The sequence below is a fragment of the Clinocottus analis genome, unplaced genomic scaffold, assembly GCF_023055335.1.
Source record: "Clinocottus analis isolate CAN_PGR_092001 unplaced genomic scaffold, fCliAna1.0.p SCAF_17, whole genome shotgun sequence".
In the NCBI taxonomy this organism is placed as follows: domain Eukaryota; kingdom Metazoa; phylum Chordata; class Actinopteri; order Perciformes; family Cottidae; genus Clinocottus; species Clinocottus analis.
In genome coordinates this window covers 533,699-548,423 of record NW_027175898.1, presented here as the reverse complement: position 1 = coordinate 548,423, position 14,725 = coordinate 533,699, and the positions used below count along the sequence as shown (strand labels likewise).

General features: G+C 42.1%; 2 protein-coding genes across 3 annotated transcripts; both read left to right on the top strand.

Moving 5' to 3' along the window:
* Window positions 1–122: 122 nt before the first annotated feature.
* On the top strand, window positions 123–5,909 carry LOC137787823 (V-type proton ATPase subunit C 1-B-like). Of its 2 annotated transcripts, XM_068580560.1 has the most exons (13): window positions 123–165; window positions 410–613; window positions 1,153–1,220; window positions 1,696–1,781; window positions 2,204–2,298; window positions 3,155–3,237; window positions 3,322–3,417; window positions 3,515–3,583; window positions 4,469–4,561; window positions 4,663–4,750; window positions 4,837–4,934; window positions 5,020–5,149; window positions 5,668–5,909. In XM_068580560.1, exons 2-13 carry the CDS (start codon window positions 458–460, stop codon window positions 5,755–5,757), a joined length of 1,152 nt encoding a protein of 383 aa, XP_068436661.1. In that variant the 5' UTR covers window positions 123–165; window positions 410–457; the 3' UTR covers window positions 5,758–5,909. The 2 variants fall into 2 exon arrangements, with proteins under 2 accessions (XP_068436661.1, XP_068436662.1); XM_068580561.1 differs by lacking the exon at window positions 3,515–3,583.
* A 1,402-nt stretch (window positions 5,910–7,311) lies between these two features.
* Window positions 7,312–8,814, top strand: kcnf1b (potassium voltage-gated channel, subfamily F, member 1b). The gene has a single exon (XM_068580823.1). It carries the CDS (start codon window positions 7,407–7,409, stop codon window positions 8,763–8,765), a length of 1,359 nt encoding a protein of 452 aa, XP_068436924.1. The 5' UTR covers window positions 7,312–7,406; the 3' UTR covers window positions 8,766–8,814.
* Window positions 8,815–14,725: the final 5,911 nt, after the last annotated feature.

Sequence of the window (14,725 nt, the reverse complement as noted above, 5' to 3'; positions counted from 1 at the left end):
GCCAACCAATTCTGGTAACGTCAGATCACCTGGAGTGATGCAACAGCTTCTTGTTATCCTCGAAGACAGTGGGCTGCCTCTCAGACAGGCTCAGGTGGAGCTGCTGCTCAGACTCTCTCCAACACAGTGGGGCCGGCACAGCACAGCCGTGAAGATGACCTGACGGTAAGAATCATCCCTTTGAAAGCTTGCTTCTTTTAATTTTGTAATTTATTTCATTTGACTTCAAGTAGCCTCAACATAACCAAGGAAACTGGTAATACTATCCTGGGATACTCAATTTCTTAATGGAAGGATAGAGAAGTGACAACAAAATCAATAAATGTAGTTTTACAAAGTCAGCTCGAAGCTAAAGTAAATGCTTGTGATGATAGAGTAATTCTGAATGTTTATCTGCTTTGGGTCACAGTGTCTTTGGTGCCAAACGCCTGCTCTTGTGGGGAAGATTTTGACTGGGATGCCTCTAAGTGAATTATTGGGAGCCATGACAGACTTATGGTTGATCTCTCTCCCTCTGGACGAGACCACTTTAACCAGTGTGGAGAAACTCAAGCGCACCCTAACCAAAACTAAGGTTGCCACCTGCTTCAAGTTCTCCATTCCAGATCTCAAGGTGAGGCTGTCCCAGTGAAGACACCTGAGGCAGCCGGCTCAACAACACAGATCAAATATGTACACAGAGACTGGATGGGGAAGAGTCTCCACTTGTGAGACCCGGAGGGTGATAAACAAAGAGCAGGAGGAGTTGCATGTGTGTGTGTGTTAGTTCTGCGTTTATATCGGTGCAGTACAGTGCGCTTGAGGAGGATGATGGTGTTTGGTGTCCTTCTCTGGTGAAGAAATAAAGGCTCAAGTTGCTCTCTACAGTTTGAGGCAACATTTCCATCTGACCCATTTCACTCAACGTGATCAACATTCACGTCAGCTGCCAGGAATCTTAAAAGCTGCTCGGAATCTCAGGCTGTTTGCACGCTTTAATGTTAAAAAAAAACATAATTTTTCACACACTGTCCATCTGACTATACCTGCATTCACCTTCTGTCCGAAACGCTCTGTTTTAGCGCCTTTCCCTTTAAGATTGCTTGGCTATATCAAATATATGACACATCTGAGACAATAACAGTGTATCTACTGTCTCTACTGTGAACCTAGGTGGGAATACTGGACACTCTGTTCAGCGTGTCAGATGATCTCTCCAAGCTCGACACGCTGACTGAAAGGTAAAAAAATTAAAATAAATGAATATGTTGATTCACACGAAAACCTTTTTTTTTTTTGTCTGAGTGATCATTGCACATTTGTAGCCTAATGTACAGCTTTGTCCTTAATTAAGACATGTTACTCTAAGCTTGTCTGTATCATGATTAATTCATGGTCCGGGGCAAGGGTTAGCTTTCCCTTCTGTTTTTTAAATTCCTTGTTGGTGCATCTGTAAATGGGGAAGTCATAGCCTATTTGAGCTGTACATGTGTAGCCATGGCAGATCAAACCAGATTAGTACGCAGATAAGTAGAAACCCTTGGTTGGACATTAATAGTTCATTTGTGGGCCTCAATGTCAACAGTTGTAGGAAGAAGATTTCCAGCTGGGTTCCAATAAATGATTTAACTGGCATCTGAATAAATAACTGACAAGATAGTCAAGGCACCCTTTTTTAGTAACGCAACTCTTTCTCTCCCTGTTTGCCCTGATCAGTGTGATCAAAAAAACCTATCAGTGTATGAGGGAGGTGCTGGAGCACACTTCTGACAAAGTGCAGGAAAACGCCTTAGCCAATGGAGGTGAGTCACACATGCTGAGGGTGTCCATTGTGCCATAAAAGCTCATTAACCGGGTTACGTGTGAGGAGCTATTGTATACACACATACATCCGCTCCCACACACATATTTGGAGACTGATACCTTCTACCTTGCCTCTTCAACAGACTAACCAGTGTCTCTGATCACTTTCCTCCATCAGACCACGGCATGAGTCAGTCAGCCGTCGTGTCGCCACTGAAAGCTTACCTCCAGTCTCTGAGGGGTATTTTGTTTTGTCTGCTAGAATGCAGTGCTGCCATGAAACTTCTGATTTAAAGTGTGCCTTCTTGCTGTGCTTTTGCCCTCCTTATTTCCCCAGTGTGGTGTGTGCTTACAGTTCCAGATGTGTTTTTTGGGGAGGGGGTATCTGGTTAGGTTGTGAATTCTTTTGTATGTTTCTCAGTGGACCTGATGAGCTACACAACTAAGTTTCAGTGGGACAAAGCCAAGTATCCCACAACTCTTCCTCTGTCCAGCCTGGCAGACATAATCAACAAGGTATTCTGACTCGTTAGAAGTGAGATTATGTACACATAGAAAGACATGAGCGCATAGTTTGTGTTTTGTCAAAGTTGATGGAAGTAATAATAAGTGTAGTCTTGGTTGGGTCCACACATCCTTCTCAATATGTTGTTTTCACACAATGATATGGTCAATGCCTTCATTTGAGATGAAGAAATCAGTCAAAATCGCCACTGTGTAATATTTTTACGTTTAAAAAAATATATTGAGGGACCAACTATAGCAAAAAAACGCCTCCTAAAGGCCTTTAGAGCGTCTTTAGCCTCAGTAATGTGACATATTCATGTTAATTATTTATTATATACACTGCGGTTAGCAACATTTTAGCAACTGTCCTAATTCTTTCTTAGGACACGTAAAAGCTTCTAAGTTCACCGGAGGGGTATTTTAATAAATACTGACGATGAACAAAAAATAGTCTGTTGACCATATATCTAATTTCAGGCATCTAACTAAAAACCCATTTAAAAATAAGGTGAATTATTTCAGGGATTTGGGACACATTTCTGCAGGACTCTATCAAATATTCAGCATATAACGAGAAATGTACTTTTTCTCGCACAGCCTGACGGCTTCAGAGCCTCTTTGCCTGATAAACATGGTTATAAATGTATTCAAATTGTGTTGTTGACACTGATGACATCACAACGAGTTTTCACAAACCCAGATTAAAAGTAAAATAACATAATGTAATTTGTTTCATGTATTTGAATCTACATTTAAGCCGCATATATACAGACTCATTTAATTATATTAAAGGTATTTCAACATAACACACCAGTTTTGAGGTAACCCTGTGGTCACCCTTATGTTTTCATGTCCCGTGGGTCAGGAGGTGTCCCAGATTGAGGCGGAGTTAAAATCTCGAGTGGCAGCATACAACAGTGTGAAAATAAGCCTGGAGCACAGACTGGAGTGAGTGACGTATTAAATAAATAAATAAAAAGACCTTTAATGTATCACGGGTGAACTGATTAACGGGAATGTGTATGTTTCCAGTGGGACTTTGCAAACTCGCAATCTGAATGCCATAGTGAAGAGCGAAGACCTGGTGGTCTCAGAGTACCTCACCACTCTACTGGTCCTGGTGAGCAGGTCAGTGACACACTAAATGTGTGTGTGTGTGTGTGTGTGCGCGCGTGCGTGCATGGGTGTGTGTGTGTGTGTTCATAAATGTGTTTTTTGGTCACAGAGGGCGCTACCTGCAGTGGGAGAGGACATATGAGTCTTTATCAGAGTTTGTGGTTCCACGGTCCAGCAGGTGAGCGGCCTGTTTGGACTGTTTTTTATTTTATTTTTTAAAATCTTTTTTTATTGCACACACAAAACAAAAAAGACAATCCACAGACATATCATCAACGGGATGGCAAAACAGTGAGACGCAGGCCAACAAGACATCATGTATTTAGTGTATATAAGTATGGTGTTTATCCGTGAGAGAGAAAAGAGTGTGCGTGTGTGTGCGTGTGTGTGCGTGTGTGTGCGTGTGCGTGTGTGTGCGTGTGTGTGTGTGCGCGTGTGTGTATTATTTAATAGTTGTGGGAAGATTGATATGTATGCGTGTATACGTGTATGCATGTATGTGGATTTCAGACTAAAAACAAAACACAAATGTGAGTATTAGAATGGGTGGTGTCATGTTTGTAAAAACAGAGTAAAGGATGACCAAATGGAGTGGTGTTCTCTATAATAAATTATGGAGGAGGTTTGATTTTTCATTGAAATGTGTTGAATCATTAGGTTTTTTCACTGTCATGTATATTATTGTTTAATTTCCAGTTTATTAGGATAGTTTTCTTGGCGATTGTTAGGGCCACGAGGAGTAATTGGCGGTTAGTTTTGTTTAGATTTATGGTTGTGATGTCTCCTCGTAGGCACGGTGAGGGGATAAAGGGATGAGGCAGCCCAGGAAGACAGATAGTGACTCAGTTATTTTTTAACAAAAGTGTTGAACTGGTGTGCAGTGCCAGGTGGCATGAAGCTATCCGGATTATTTTGAGTGCAATGTAAACAGATGTCGCGCATCCCATTTTAAACATTTTATGCCCAGTATAGTGAATTCTGTGAAGTATTTTATATTGTGTTAGTTGTAAATTTGCATTATTTTATATTGTGTTAGTTGTAAATTATTTTGTGTGACCCTCAGGAAGCTGTACGAGGATGGAGATGGAGGCATTTTCTCCGTCACACTTTTCAAAAGAGCCGTGTGTGAATTCAAAGCCAATGCCCAGCAGAGCAAGTAAGCAAGGAAGGAGTGTTAGAAACCCCCAACCCCTTCTCCATCAAGTCAACGCTGTGTTGTAGATATCAATTACCATATTGTAGCCTACATCCATACAGGTTCAACGTGCGCGAGTACAGCTTTGATCCGGAGGCAAAGAAGGAGCAGGAGATGAGGCAGCACAGTGTTCACAAGAAGGAGCAATACGTGAGTCTGACATCATATGTCGCTAAGTTTTTTTAATTTGTGCTCATGTTTGTCACATATTATAAAAGCCACTGCCTCCTCCATAGGGAATCTTTGTGCATTGGCTGAAGCTGAATTTCAGTGAGGTGTTCGTCGCCTGGATTCACTTAAAAGCATTGAGGGTGTTTGTGGAATCAGTCCTCAGGTCAGTGCAAGTGGTTTCCTCTGGACTACGGCATGTGATTCCGTTCCACTGCGAGTGGAATCATGATGAGGGTGTCTCCTGTTAGGTATGGATTACCGGTGAGCTATCAGTGTCTTGTGCTGCGCTCGGACCAGAAGCGCTCAAAGAAACTGAAGGAAGAACTTGGCTCCTTGTTTATACACCTGGACCCCACTGCCACCGCCAGCAAGACACACGTAAGAGGCCCAATCACTGCTTTCTAACTTTGCTTTTGATTATGTCATTGCTATGTTGAATCCAGATGCAACATCTGTTGTGTGTACCTTGAGTAACACGTGCAGATCACACGTGAAAGTGATCAGTTAACACCTGATTCTCTGAAACGGTCATGATCCTGTCGTAATTCTGTAAAGCACTGTTAACTATTTGCTGTCGATACTTAAAATGACACCTGTTCCACACAAATTCATCCACAGAAGTTGCACAAGCTTGCAACTGAACTGCAAGCTTGTTTATGCCAAACAAGGCAAAGACAACTCCAGCGCATTTTATTTAATTGACTGCTCGTCCACAGCGGATCCTCAGATTTTCAGATTGTATGTAACCCAGGCCTCAGTTTGCAAAACATACAACTGCCTGGGTTATAAAACTTGATCAGAACGGTACACGGACAAACACTCCTGCAGTAGAATGATTGTTTTTTAGCTGGTTCAAGTGTGTTCTCTGTGTTGTTCTGTGTCCCTCTGCTAAGCAGGCAAGCTGTGACATCCCAGAAATCTGTCAGCATGAGTACCTGTCCTACATCTGCTTCCACATCAACACCAATCTGCTGGAGATCACATAGCAGGCCACAAAGAGAGAACACAATGACGAAGGAAGGAGGGCTCTGTGGACCAGTATGACAGAAATAAAACATCCAGTGATACTTGAATAGCTTGGTTTTTTTGACACATCTGCCAGAAAAAACTATGGAGCTTCCCTTGGACAGCAGTGTCACACCTTGCTGGCCCGACTGCACATTATTTGACACAACAGACTTGTACATATATCAGCAAATTATACAGTATATTCTGCAGGGAAAGTGGATCATGACTTTCTTTTCCCTCATATGTAATCCGAATGTTTTTAACCACTATAGATGGTGGAAGTAGAACTATTTTATTGAAGTAAAAGTACCAATATGTAAAATACTGTCATGTGATCACAAGTGATAGTACTACAATCTAAATCCTCTGAATTCAAATCCTTCATGAAATCAGAAATGTTTTTTTTTAAATCATATTTATGACAAAAGGTTACTACCATAACTGTAGCTTAAGCACCTCTTAAATCTTAAGGATTTAAATTTAAACACAATTACACTGCAGAAGATTTTATGATATCATATTTTACGGTTGTAGCTGCTCCAGCTAGTTTTGAAGGAAACTCCATTCATTTTACACATCTGAGTCTGATGACAGGTCCTGGGGAGTAGAGTTCTGAAGGGATGATGTATCTTTGAAAGCCAACCCAGAAGTTAGTGTCACACTGGTTCGATCAACAAACAGTCAATGGGATTTGTCCACAGGATTTTGAATTATTGCAGAAAATATAGCACTCTAGAAAATAAACGTTTATTATTGTCACACGTTTTGATACACTAGCTCAAGTGATGTCACTTGAGTCAGCGTCAGATTCCGAGTTGGAAAATGTGTTGTCAGAAAGAAAAGTGAGTTTTCTAGCCGCTAATAGCACAACATGCTTCTGACCAAACGGGTCAGTTGCGTTGTGAGTATTTGTGGGAAAGAAAAAGAATGTGTCGAATAAAAAAAAAACTCTCTACTTCTGCTGAAGAAATGTTGACCCATTATTGAAAAACTGTCCATCAGATTATAATGCTGACTCTGAAACTTGACGAGTCCCAATTAACCGCTTGTTTATGTAATCGGCATTTCTGCTTTCACAAATGATATGTATCAACCAAAATGTTTGAAGCCGGAAAATCTGTGGATATTGGTAGATTATATGAATGAATATATACACACTATAATATATAATGTGTTTACCTTTTAGCTTTCAAATGGACAATATGGCTATAACCACTGTGGGAAAGGATTACCGTTCCTCTATATCATGGGGTTACACATGCTCTTATATTTCTTGAGTAAGTTGTCACACATTGCATTACGTGAGATGAGACCGGTTCCCTCTCCTCTGTGTGTGTGTGTGTGTGTGTGTGTGTGTGTGTGAGTGTGAGTGTGAGAGAGAGAGAGAGAGAGAGAGAGAGAGAGAGAGAGAGAGAGAGAGAGAGAGAGAGAGAGAGAGAGGGGGGGGGGGGGAGGGGGGGGAGAATGTTGGGGATTGCTGGCCGTTCAAGCTGTGCCATTCAGTACGCGGAACAGCATAACGAGCACACGCTTTTACGCGCAGAAATAATGGACTTGCCGTCTGGTTAGTGAGCTTTTTACTTCCAATATTACAGGCTGCATATTTAATTCTGTCATTTTGACTAAAATGTGGACAGTTCCGAAGCCCAAATACAGAAATGGTTCGTGCGACGAGGGGGAGATTACTGTGAACATCGGCGGAGTCCGAGTGGAGCTATTTGGGGATGTTTTGAACCGCTACCCGGAGAGCCGACTGGCGGAGTTGTTGAACTGCTCCACTCAGAACCATGACGTCATCTCCTCGCTTTGCGACGACTTTGACCCGGGCAGAAAAGAGTTCTACTTCGACCGAGATCCCGATGCCTTCAAGTGCATAATTGACGTGTACTACTTCGATGAAATCCACATCAAACCCGGCATTTGCCCCATCTGTTTCATCAAGGAGATGGAGTTCTGGAGAATTGACCAGGCCGTATTGGACGAGTGCTGCAAAAGCTACCTGAGCGAGAAGGAGGAGGAGCTGACGGAGATTGCGAATAAAGTGAAAGTGATTCTGGAGGACCTGGAGGTGGATCGCTGCATCACGCGCACCCAGCGGTGGCAGAGGTTCCTATGGAGGCTGATGGAGAAACCGGGTTCCTCGCGGCCGGCGCGCGTCATCGCCATCGCGTCCTTCCTCTCGGTCCTGGTCTCGGCGGTGGTGATGTGCATGGGGACCATCCCGGAGCTTCAGGTGGAAGACGCAGAGGGAAAGCTGGTGGAGCACCCGATCCTGGAGGCGATTGAGACCGCCTGCATGTCGTGGTTCACCGCGGAGTACCTGCTGCGTCTCGCCTCCTCTCCGAACAAGCTGCACTTCGCGCTTTCCTTCATGAACGTCGTGGACTTCATGGCCATCGTGCCTTTCTACGTGGTCCTGTCCCTCACCTACCTCGGCACCTCGTCTATGATGGAACTGACCAACGTGCAGCAGGCTGTCCAGGCGCTCCGCATCATGCGCATTGCGCGCATTTTCAAGCTGGCGCGCCACTCCTCCGGGCTACAGACCCTGACCTACGCGCTAAAGAATAGTCTGAAAGAGCTGGGCTTGCTCCTCATGTACATGGGCGTGGGGATCTTCGTGTTCTCGGCGTTGGCCTACACCATGGAGCAAAGCCACCCAGAGACGCTTTTCCGGAGCATCCCGCAGTCTTTCTGGTGGGCCATCATCACCATGACCACGGTGGGCTACGGGGACATCTACCCCAAAACCACGCTCGGCAAGTGCAACGCGGCTGTGAGTTTCCTGTGCGGGGTGATTGCCATCGCCCTGCCCATCCATCCCATCATCAACAACTTCGTGGTGTTCTACAACAAGCAGAAAGTACTGGAGACCGCGGCGAAGCACGAGGTGGAGCTGATGGAACTGAAGTCGGACAGCGACGCGCGCAGGAAAAGCAAGGACGGAGACCCAGCAGAGTTCTGTCGGTCGAATAAAGACTTCTAAAATTCAGACCTTGCCATTAAGTCAATGAGACATTTCCATGGTCACACACATTGGGACACGTGCAGTGACACCTGTACAGTGTGTTGTCTTTACACAGTGTGGTCGCTTCTGTTATTTTATCTATAACTTTCGCTGTTTAGCTGTTGTTATTATTGAATAAATGTCCGTGGGCATGAACAGACCGAAGTCCCTTAAATTTCATTTGGCTGAGAGCAAACAGGTTAAATGAAGGTGATGCATTTTATAATTAACTTTCAGTGCTTTGGTGGTAAATGTATGAGCTAGGGATTTAGATTGGACCAGGGTGGGTGGTTTCTATCTGCCATCATTTTAAGACATGCATTAAATTAGATGAGTTATAAATATGACTAGAACAGAGTCATTACTAAAGATTATGCTAATTGGTAAATATATTGTGCTCATATTTTGTGTTGTTCTGTGCCCTTGTGACCCAACACGGCAGATGTGATTAGTAATTCCCTAAGGACCATAGGATTACTGAACAGGCGTATGAAACTATGAGGGTGCCTCCAGGGATTTCAGCTGCAATACGCCAATCAAAAGGATATTTAGCATTTTTTACCAGGAAGAGATTTAATTGACTACCAAGATGACATAAAATGACTACAAAGAAACATAATACACCTACAAAGATAACAAAACAACTAAAAATAGATTCAAAGCAGAACAAAGGGTCACAAAGAGGCAACACAAGGACTATGAAAAAAGGCAAAACAACCTCATAGAGACTATCAAAGGGGGCAGAGAAATTTCAAAGAGACACAAAGTGTTTACAAACAGACACAAAACAACTTCAAAGAGATGCAAAATGACAACAAAAAGACTGAACGACTTACACAGTGAAACAAAACAACTACAAAAAGACACAAATTGACAAAAAAAGATCAAAACAACTTCAAGTTCAAAACAAAAGAAGCAAGCTTCTTCATGATGAGAACATGTGGGCTTTCATACGGTCTCAAAGGGACCTTTTTGTGGTTTGTAATTTATTAGTCTTTGGTCCAGGAGATATATAACCTAATCTGACATCAACCAGGACTATCAGCTGCAATGACCACTATCCAAGAGATACAAACAAATATTCACTTGCAATATTTTAGCTGAAGTCCAAAAGTAAAGTGTACTTTACATGTTTTCTCAATGTTCCAGTCAGCATGCTTTACTTCAAGTAGTTGTATGAAACACGGTCTATATGATATATTTGAATGCAAGCTCTGTGACCTTCATAAGACCTCACATTTAACAAATTCATTTTTTTAATGAAAATACTTAGTTTCAGTGTTGACTTTTTGTCCAAAGTACATTTACTTGCCACAATATATTCAGAGTGATGACGATGATGGGAGACCTGTTTGAAATAAAATGATGTGCTCATATTATAAAAAGCTTTTTTTCTTCTTTGTTTTTGAAGATCAGTTTTGAGAAGTAATATAAAAGATCTTAATCCGACCAGTGATTCCGGGTTCATAATACATGCATCATAACCTCATGTTTTATGGGCAATAACTTGTAACATAACTAGTCGTTAAAACGGCGAAGTAGCTGTTGTTCCACTGGAGTAAAATTAAGTTGGCAAGGCAAGAGACTACAACCTAGTGAGTCTCCCTATGTTCCTTCCTGCTCACTGAGCTGCATTTCCAGTAACACAGTGTTGTGTTGTTTCTTCCTGCCGCCATCTTGTAATGAAAACTAGATCCACCAAGAAGAGCTCAGTGTCTGCTGCAATTTCATAAATTGCTGCCAGCAGAAGTCTGTGCATGTGATGTGATCCGAGGTGGTGGTCTGTGAGAGGAAACCGTCCTCGGCGCAGAGAACGCGCCAGAGTAAAAGGCCGGACCAACCAACACACTGAGACGCTCAGGATGCACCCCTCCCTCCTCCAACCACCTTACACCTCCTCACGCTTTCAGGGTGTGTGCAGATGGAAACAACTTGTAATGCACCCAAAAAAAAACTGAAAAGAGAGGGGCCTGTAAACCTGTAAACAAAAACGCACCAAGGTCGCAGGAAGCTCCTCGTCGATACCTGGCCTCCCCCCAGAGCGCTTTGATGCTTTGCAGGAGAGGTCTCCCACGATCCCAGAGAGCTCATGGGTCCGGTAGGAGGATTTGATGATGAATAGGTTTCGATTGTACATGGTTTAATACTGACAATTAGTTATTTCTTATAATTCCCACTGGTCCTAGAGCGGCGTGGGCGTGTGCATGGGAAGGTTGAGAGTGTTTAGAGGGAAGTCTTGTCTTCTTGATCACAGTGGAAAGCAACAGACAAAAATAAAACAAATTCAGTAAATAAAGTTTTCAATCTGTTTTTTTTTAAAGAAGGTGCGACGGTGGCTTTGGCTCACAGAAGATGTGTGTGGGGGAAGATTTAAAGACGGGAATCCAAGAGAGCTGCCCAAATAATCTATTAAAGCATAATGTGTCCAAAAAGGACAAATGAGAAAGAGAATATCACAAATCACAACACCAGAGGTGAGCAAAGGATTGGAATCCATAATCCATAATCCATAATCCTGGTTTGCTGTAAATCTTCAGGATTTACAAAACATACAGTTGGAGTCTATTAACGCGACACAAAGCTAGCACAAATCCTGTCCGCCAAAGATTATCAGAGTTTAAGAAGGGCCTTTTAAAAAAACAAAATGTTTAGTACTTTTTATTCCTAGTTTAAGTTTGGATGTAAGGGATTGACAGGCTTGAAGGGACTAGATTCCTTGCAGTTCCTTAACCGGTAGTTAGTGAGTCCGGAGTGAGAGTCAATGCAGGCACTTGGGTACCTTGGCTTCATGGTTCTATGTCCTTCATTTGGCAAATGGCTTATAGTTCAACAAAACAACACATGATTAAAGGAAGTCATTTTGATTTCAAATAGACTGCAGCAGGCAGAAGAAGAACATGTAAACTACGGATGGGATGGAGCACATGCGTCCTCTTGAGGATTGTCTTACATATTCCTCAGTATTCTCATTTTACTACATCACTAACCAATGGATAGATAACTAAACAGTTTGGTCACATGTGACGAGCACGAGACGGAGGGGGGTAGCACCTTTTGGGGTGACGTGCCGATGTCGTTACGCCGCCACAAAGTGAAACACCTTCTGCGTAGGGCTCGAAGTCCTCGGTCAGTTTTAAAGGTCATTTTGGCCAACATGCAATCTGAGTTGACTTACTGGCTCGCTCGAAGGCTTTTTTTTTTGTAGCACCTAAACTCTAGTTTTATAAAGAGTTTATCACAACTAATGTTTCAAATACAAGATTCTGACTAAAGAGTCCATATTTTGATTGGTTTGATCTTTCAATTAAATCCCTTATTTAATTAAATTAAATTAATCCCTTTAACACAGCCCATGGCAGCAGACTTTTCCATGCCATATGCCTGTAAGTAAATACATGCAACATATCGGCCTGCAGTGTCCTTCCTAAAACAGAGACATATAATATGATGCAATGTATGTGTTGGCAACAGATGGCAGCGCAAACAGCATGACATTAAGACCGTCTGTCAGTCAAACCTATTGCCCCATAACAGAAACAACATCAGATCTCACTCCACTTTCTCTTTCTTTCTCTCTCACAATTAAAAAAAAACAAAAATGAACACATTTCCCCCACCAGCAGTGGTCTTCTGTTGTCATGGCGCCAGTCTTTAAATAACAGTCTTCCTCTCATTATTCTGCCTCTGCGGGAAAAAAAGCCTTTCTTATTTTACACCGGACTGCCACATTCAATGCACTTGGCTACTTTCATTGTAATAGATTTAATAAAGCAACTGGGTGCCTTTTCTAAAACCTTATGCACATCCGAGGAAAGGATATATTGAGGCTCGGACATTAGAAATTGTGGAGGGAGTTTGAATTATTTGGAATCTGATCAAGTTCCCATGTAATAAGGTTCCGTCTACTTGGCACTGGGGACGGATTATGACACGCAGAAACAACACCTATTTCACGCTGGCATCCAGATTCTCATCAGGAATGTAAATCACTGAGTCAGCGCAACGCTTTCATGGTTAATGAGCGACAGCGGGATCTGGTGTGGTGGGTGGTGGCGGTGCTTTGCATGTAAAACGTGTATCTGCTACATTTCCTAAGCTCTCTCTGGCACACAAATGCTTGGCTCGATGTCTGAAGGTTGGAAAACCACAGGTGAGTTTGAAAAGTTAGGGTGTGATGGAACAGTGTCCCCAAAAGGCTGATTTACTAATGAACCTTTCTAAACCTTAATCTAGCCCTGATGCTTCTTGTATTAAGTCTGACAGCATGTTAACTTGCAATGTATTTTCATACAACGCCTCCTATAAAACCCTTGAAAAGTTGCTCATTTTTTGTGCATTTTCCAACAAAAGTGCAGCAATAAGTGTTGATTTCTCTTCCTGTTGTGAGTGAACATAAATGAAGATAGGCCTTTTCCAGTTTACCTCGTTCATGATTATGTGGAAATTATACAAAATCATTTCGGGGGATTATTATTATTTCTTTGCAGGTATAGCTTCGAATGCTGGATGAGACCAGCCTGTAAGTTGGGACACTCCAATTTGTAAGAGGTCGCTTCATATTACCAACTAATTATTAACAAAACATCATCAATGAAAGTTTAAAATAAGGAGATCTGGTAATGTTAGAACACTGTGGTTGTACAACCTTTTTGGCCTCAGTTCAAAGAAACACAAGTTAACTTTACATTATTCCCCAACAAAACACACTGTGCATTCTTTTCTCCATGCAATATTTGTAAAAACCAGAGCACTGCACACACTTACGTCCATGTTCACTGACTGGACATCCCCCTCCCATTGCATTGTTCTCACACATTGCTAACACATTGCCATCACCTGAGGATCAGTGGAGTGGCGTGAAAGCATTTGCAGGAATTTGCATCATGCCATCTCATGCACTCATAAAAACGCTGCTCGGCAGCACTGTTAGTGGTCAAATACGCTACATGCCACCTTTAAGTGGAAGCAGACAAGTTTATTCAGGAATCATTAGCGCAAAATGTTGCCAAATTATATTTTAAAAGTAAATTTCTCTTTTGAAGGAAAGGATTGTCAAGCTGAAATTTGCAGGATGTAATTAAGATGTGTTATTCAAGCTCATTGGATTTGTGTCAGTTAAACAAATCGAGTATATAATGTAGACATATATTAATAAGTTATTTTTGTGGCCTGAAATGAATAAAGCAAAAGATTTTTAAAAGATTGTCTCACTTTATTTGACACCTGTGCTCTCCCTCTCTGACTTTAAAAAGGAAGGCCACGGCTCCATCTTATTAGATGTCACCCCTCTCAACTTTAAACATGTTTTTATTGAAAGATGGTTTATTAAAAAGCACAGCATTTTATCGGGTTAAATGTCACTTCTCAGCTCAAACTGAGTTTAAAACTTCAGTGTCATGACTTGTTAAACAGTCCTTCTAACAGCAAAATTATTGATTTGGAGAATGAATCCGTAAAAGCAGCAGGATGGTGACCTTTCAGACATCCGCTTTTCTTTAGTCTGCTGGTCTGATGCGGAGGGAGCACTCAGCCTCGGTCAATGACAGTTTTGCACTTTTCCTTGCCCCCCGCATTGTTCACAGCTGGTAACTTTGTCTAGGTTTTACAGTAGCTCACCTCTTTTAGAGAATGTGTATAAAACCTGCCAACGCTCTGAGACTCAGTATGCCTACCTGTTTTAGTTTTATAAAGCACTTTATGATCAATAATACATCTTCTCTATAAAAGCCAGGAGTGATGTGAGCGCGGAGGGCTCCTGTACTGACATACAGTGTATAGGTTCTAAATTGTGGCACACATTATCGAAGGTGAGACTCAGCGGCCTTAAAGCTAGTATAGGTGTTATATTTTTTAACCCTTTTTTGTGGTATTTGTAAAATTGCTTTTACCTCCAAACAGCAATCAACAAATCAGCCTTCAGCCATAATAGACACATAACT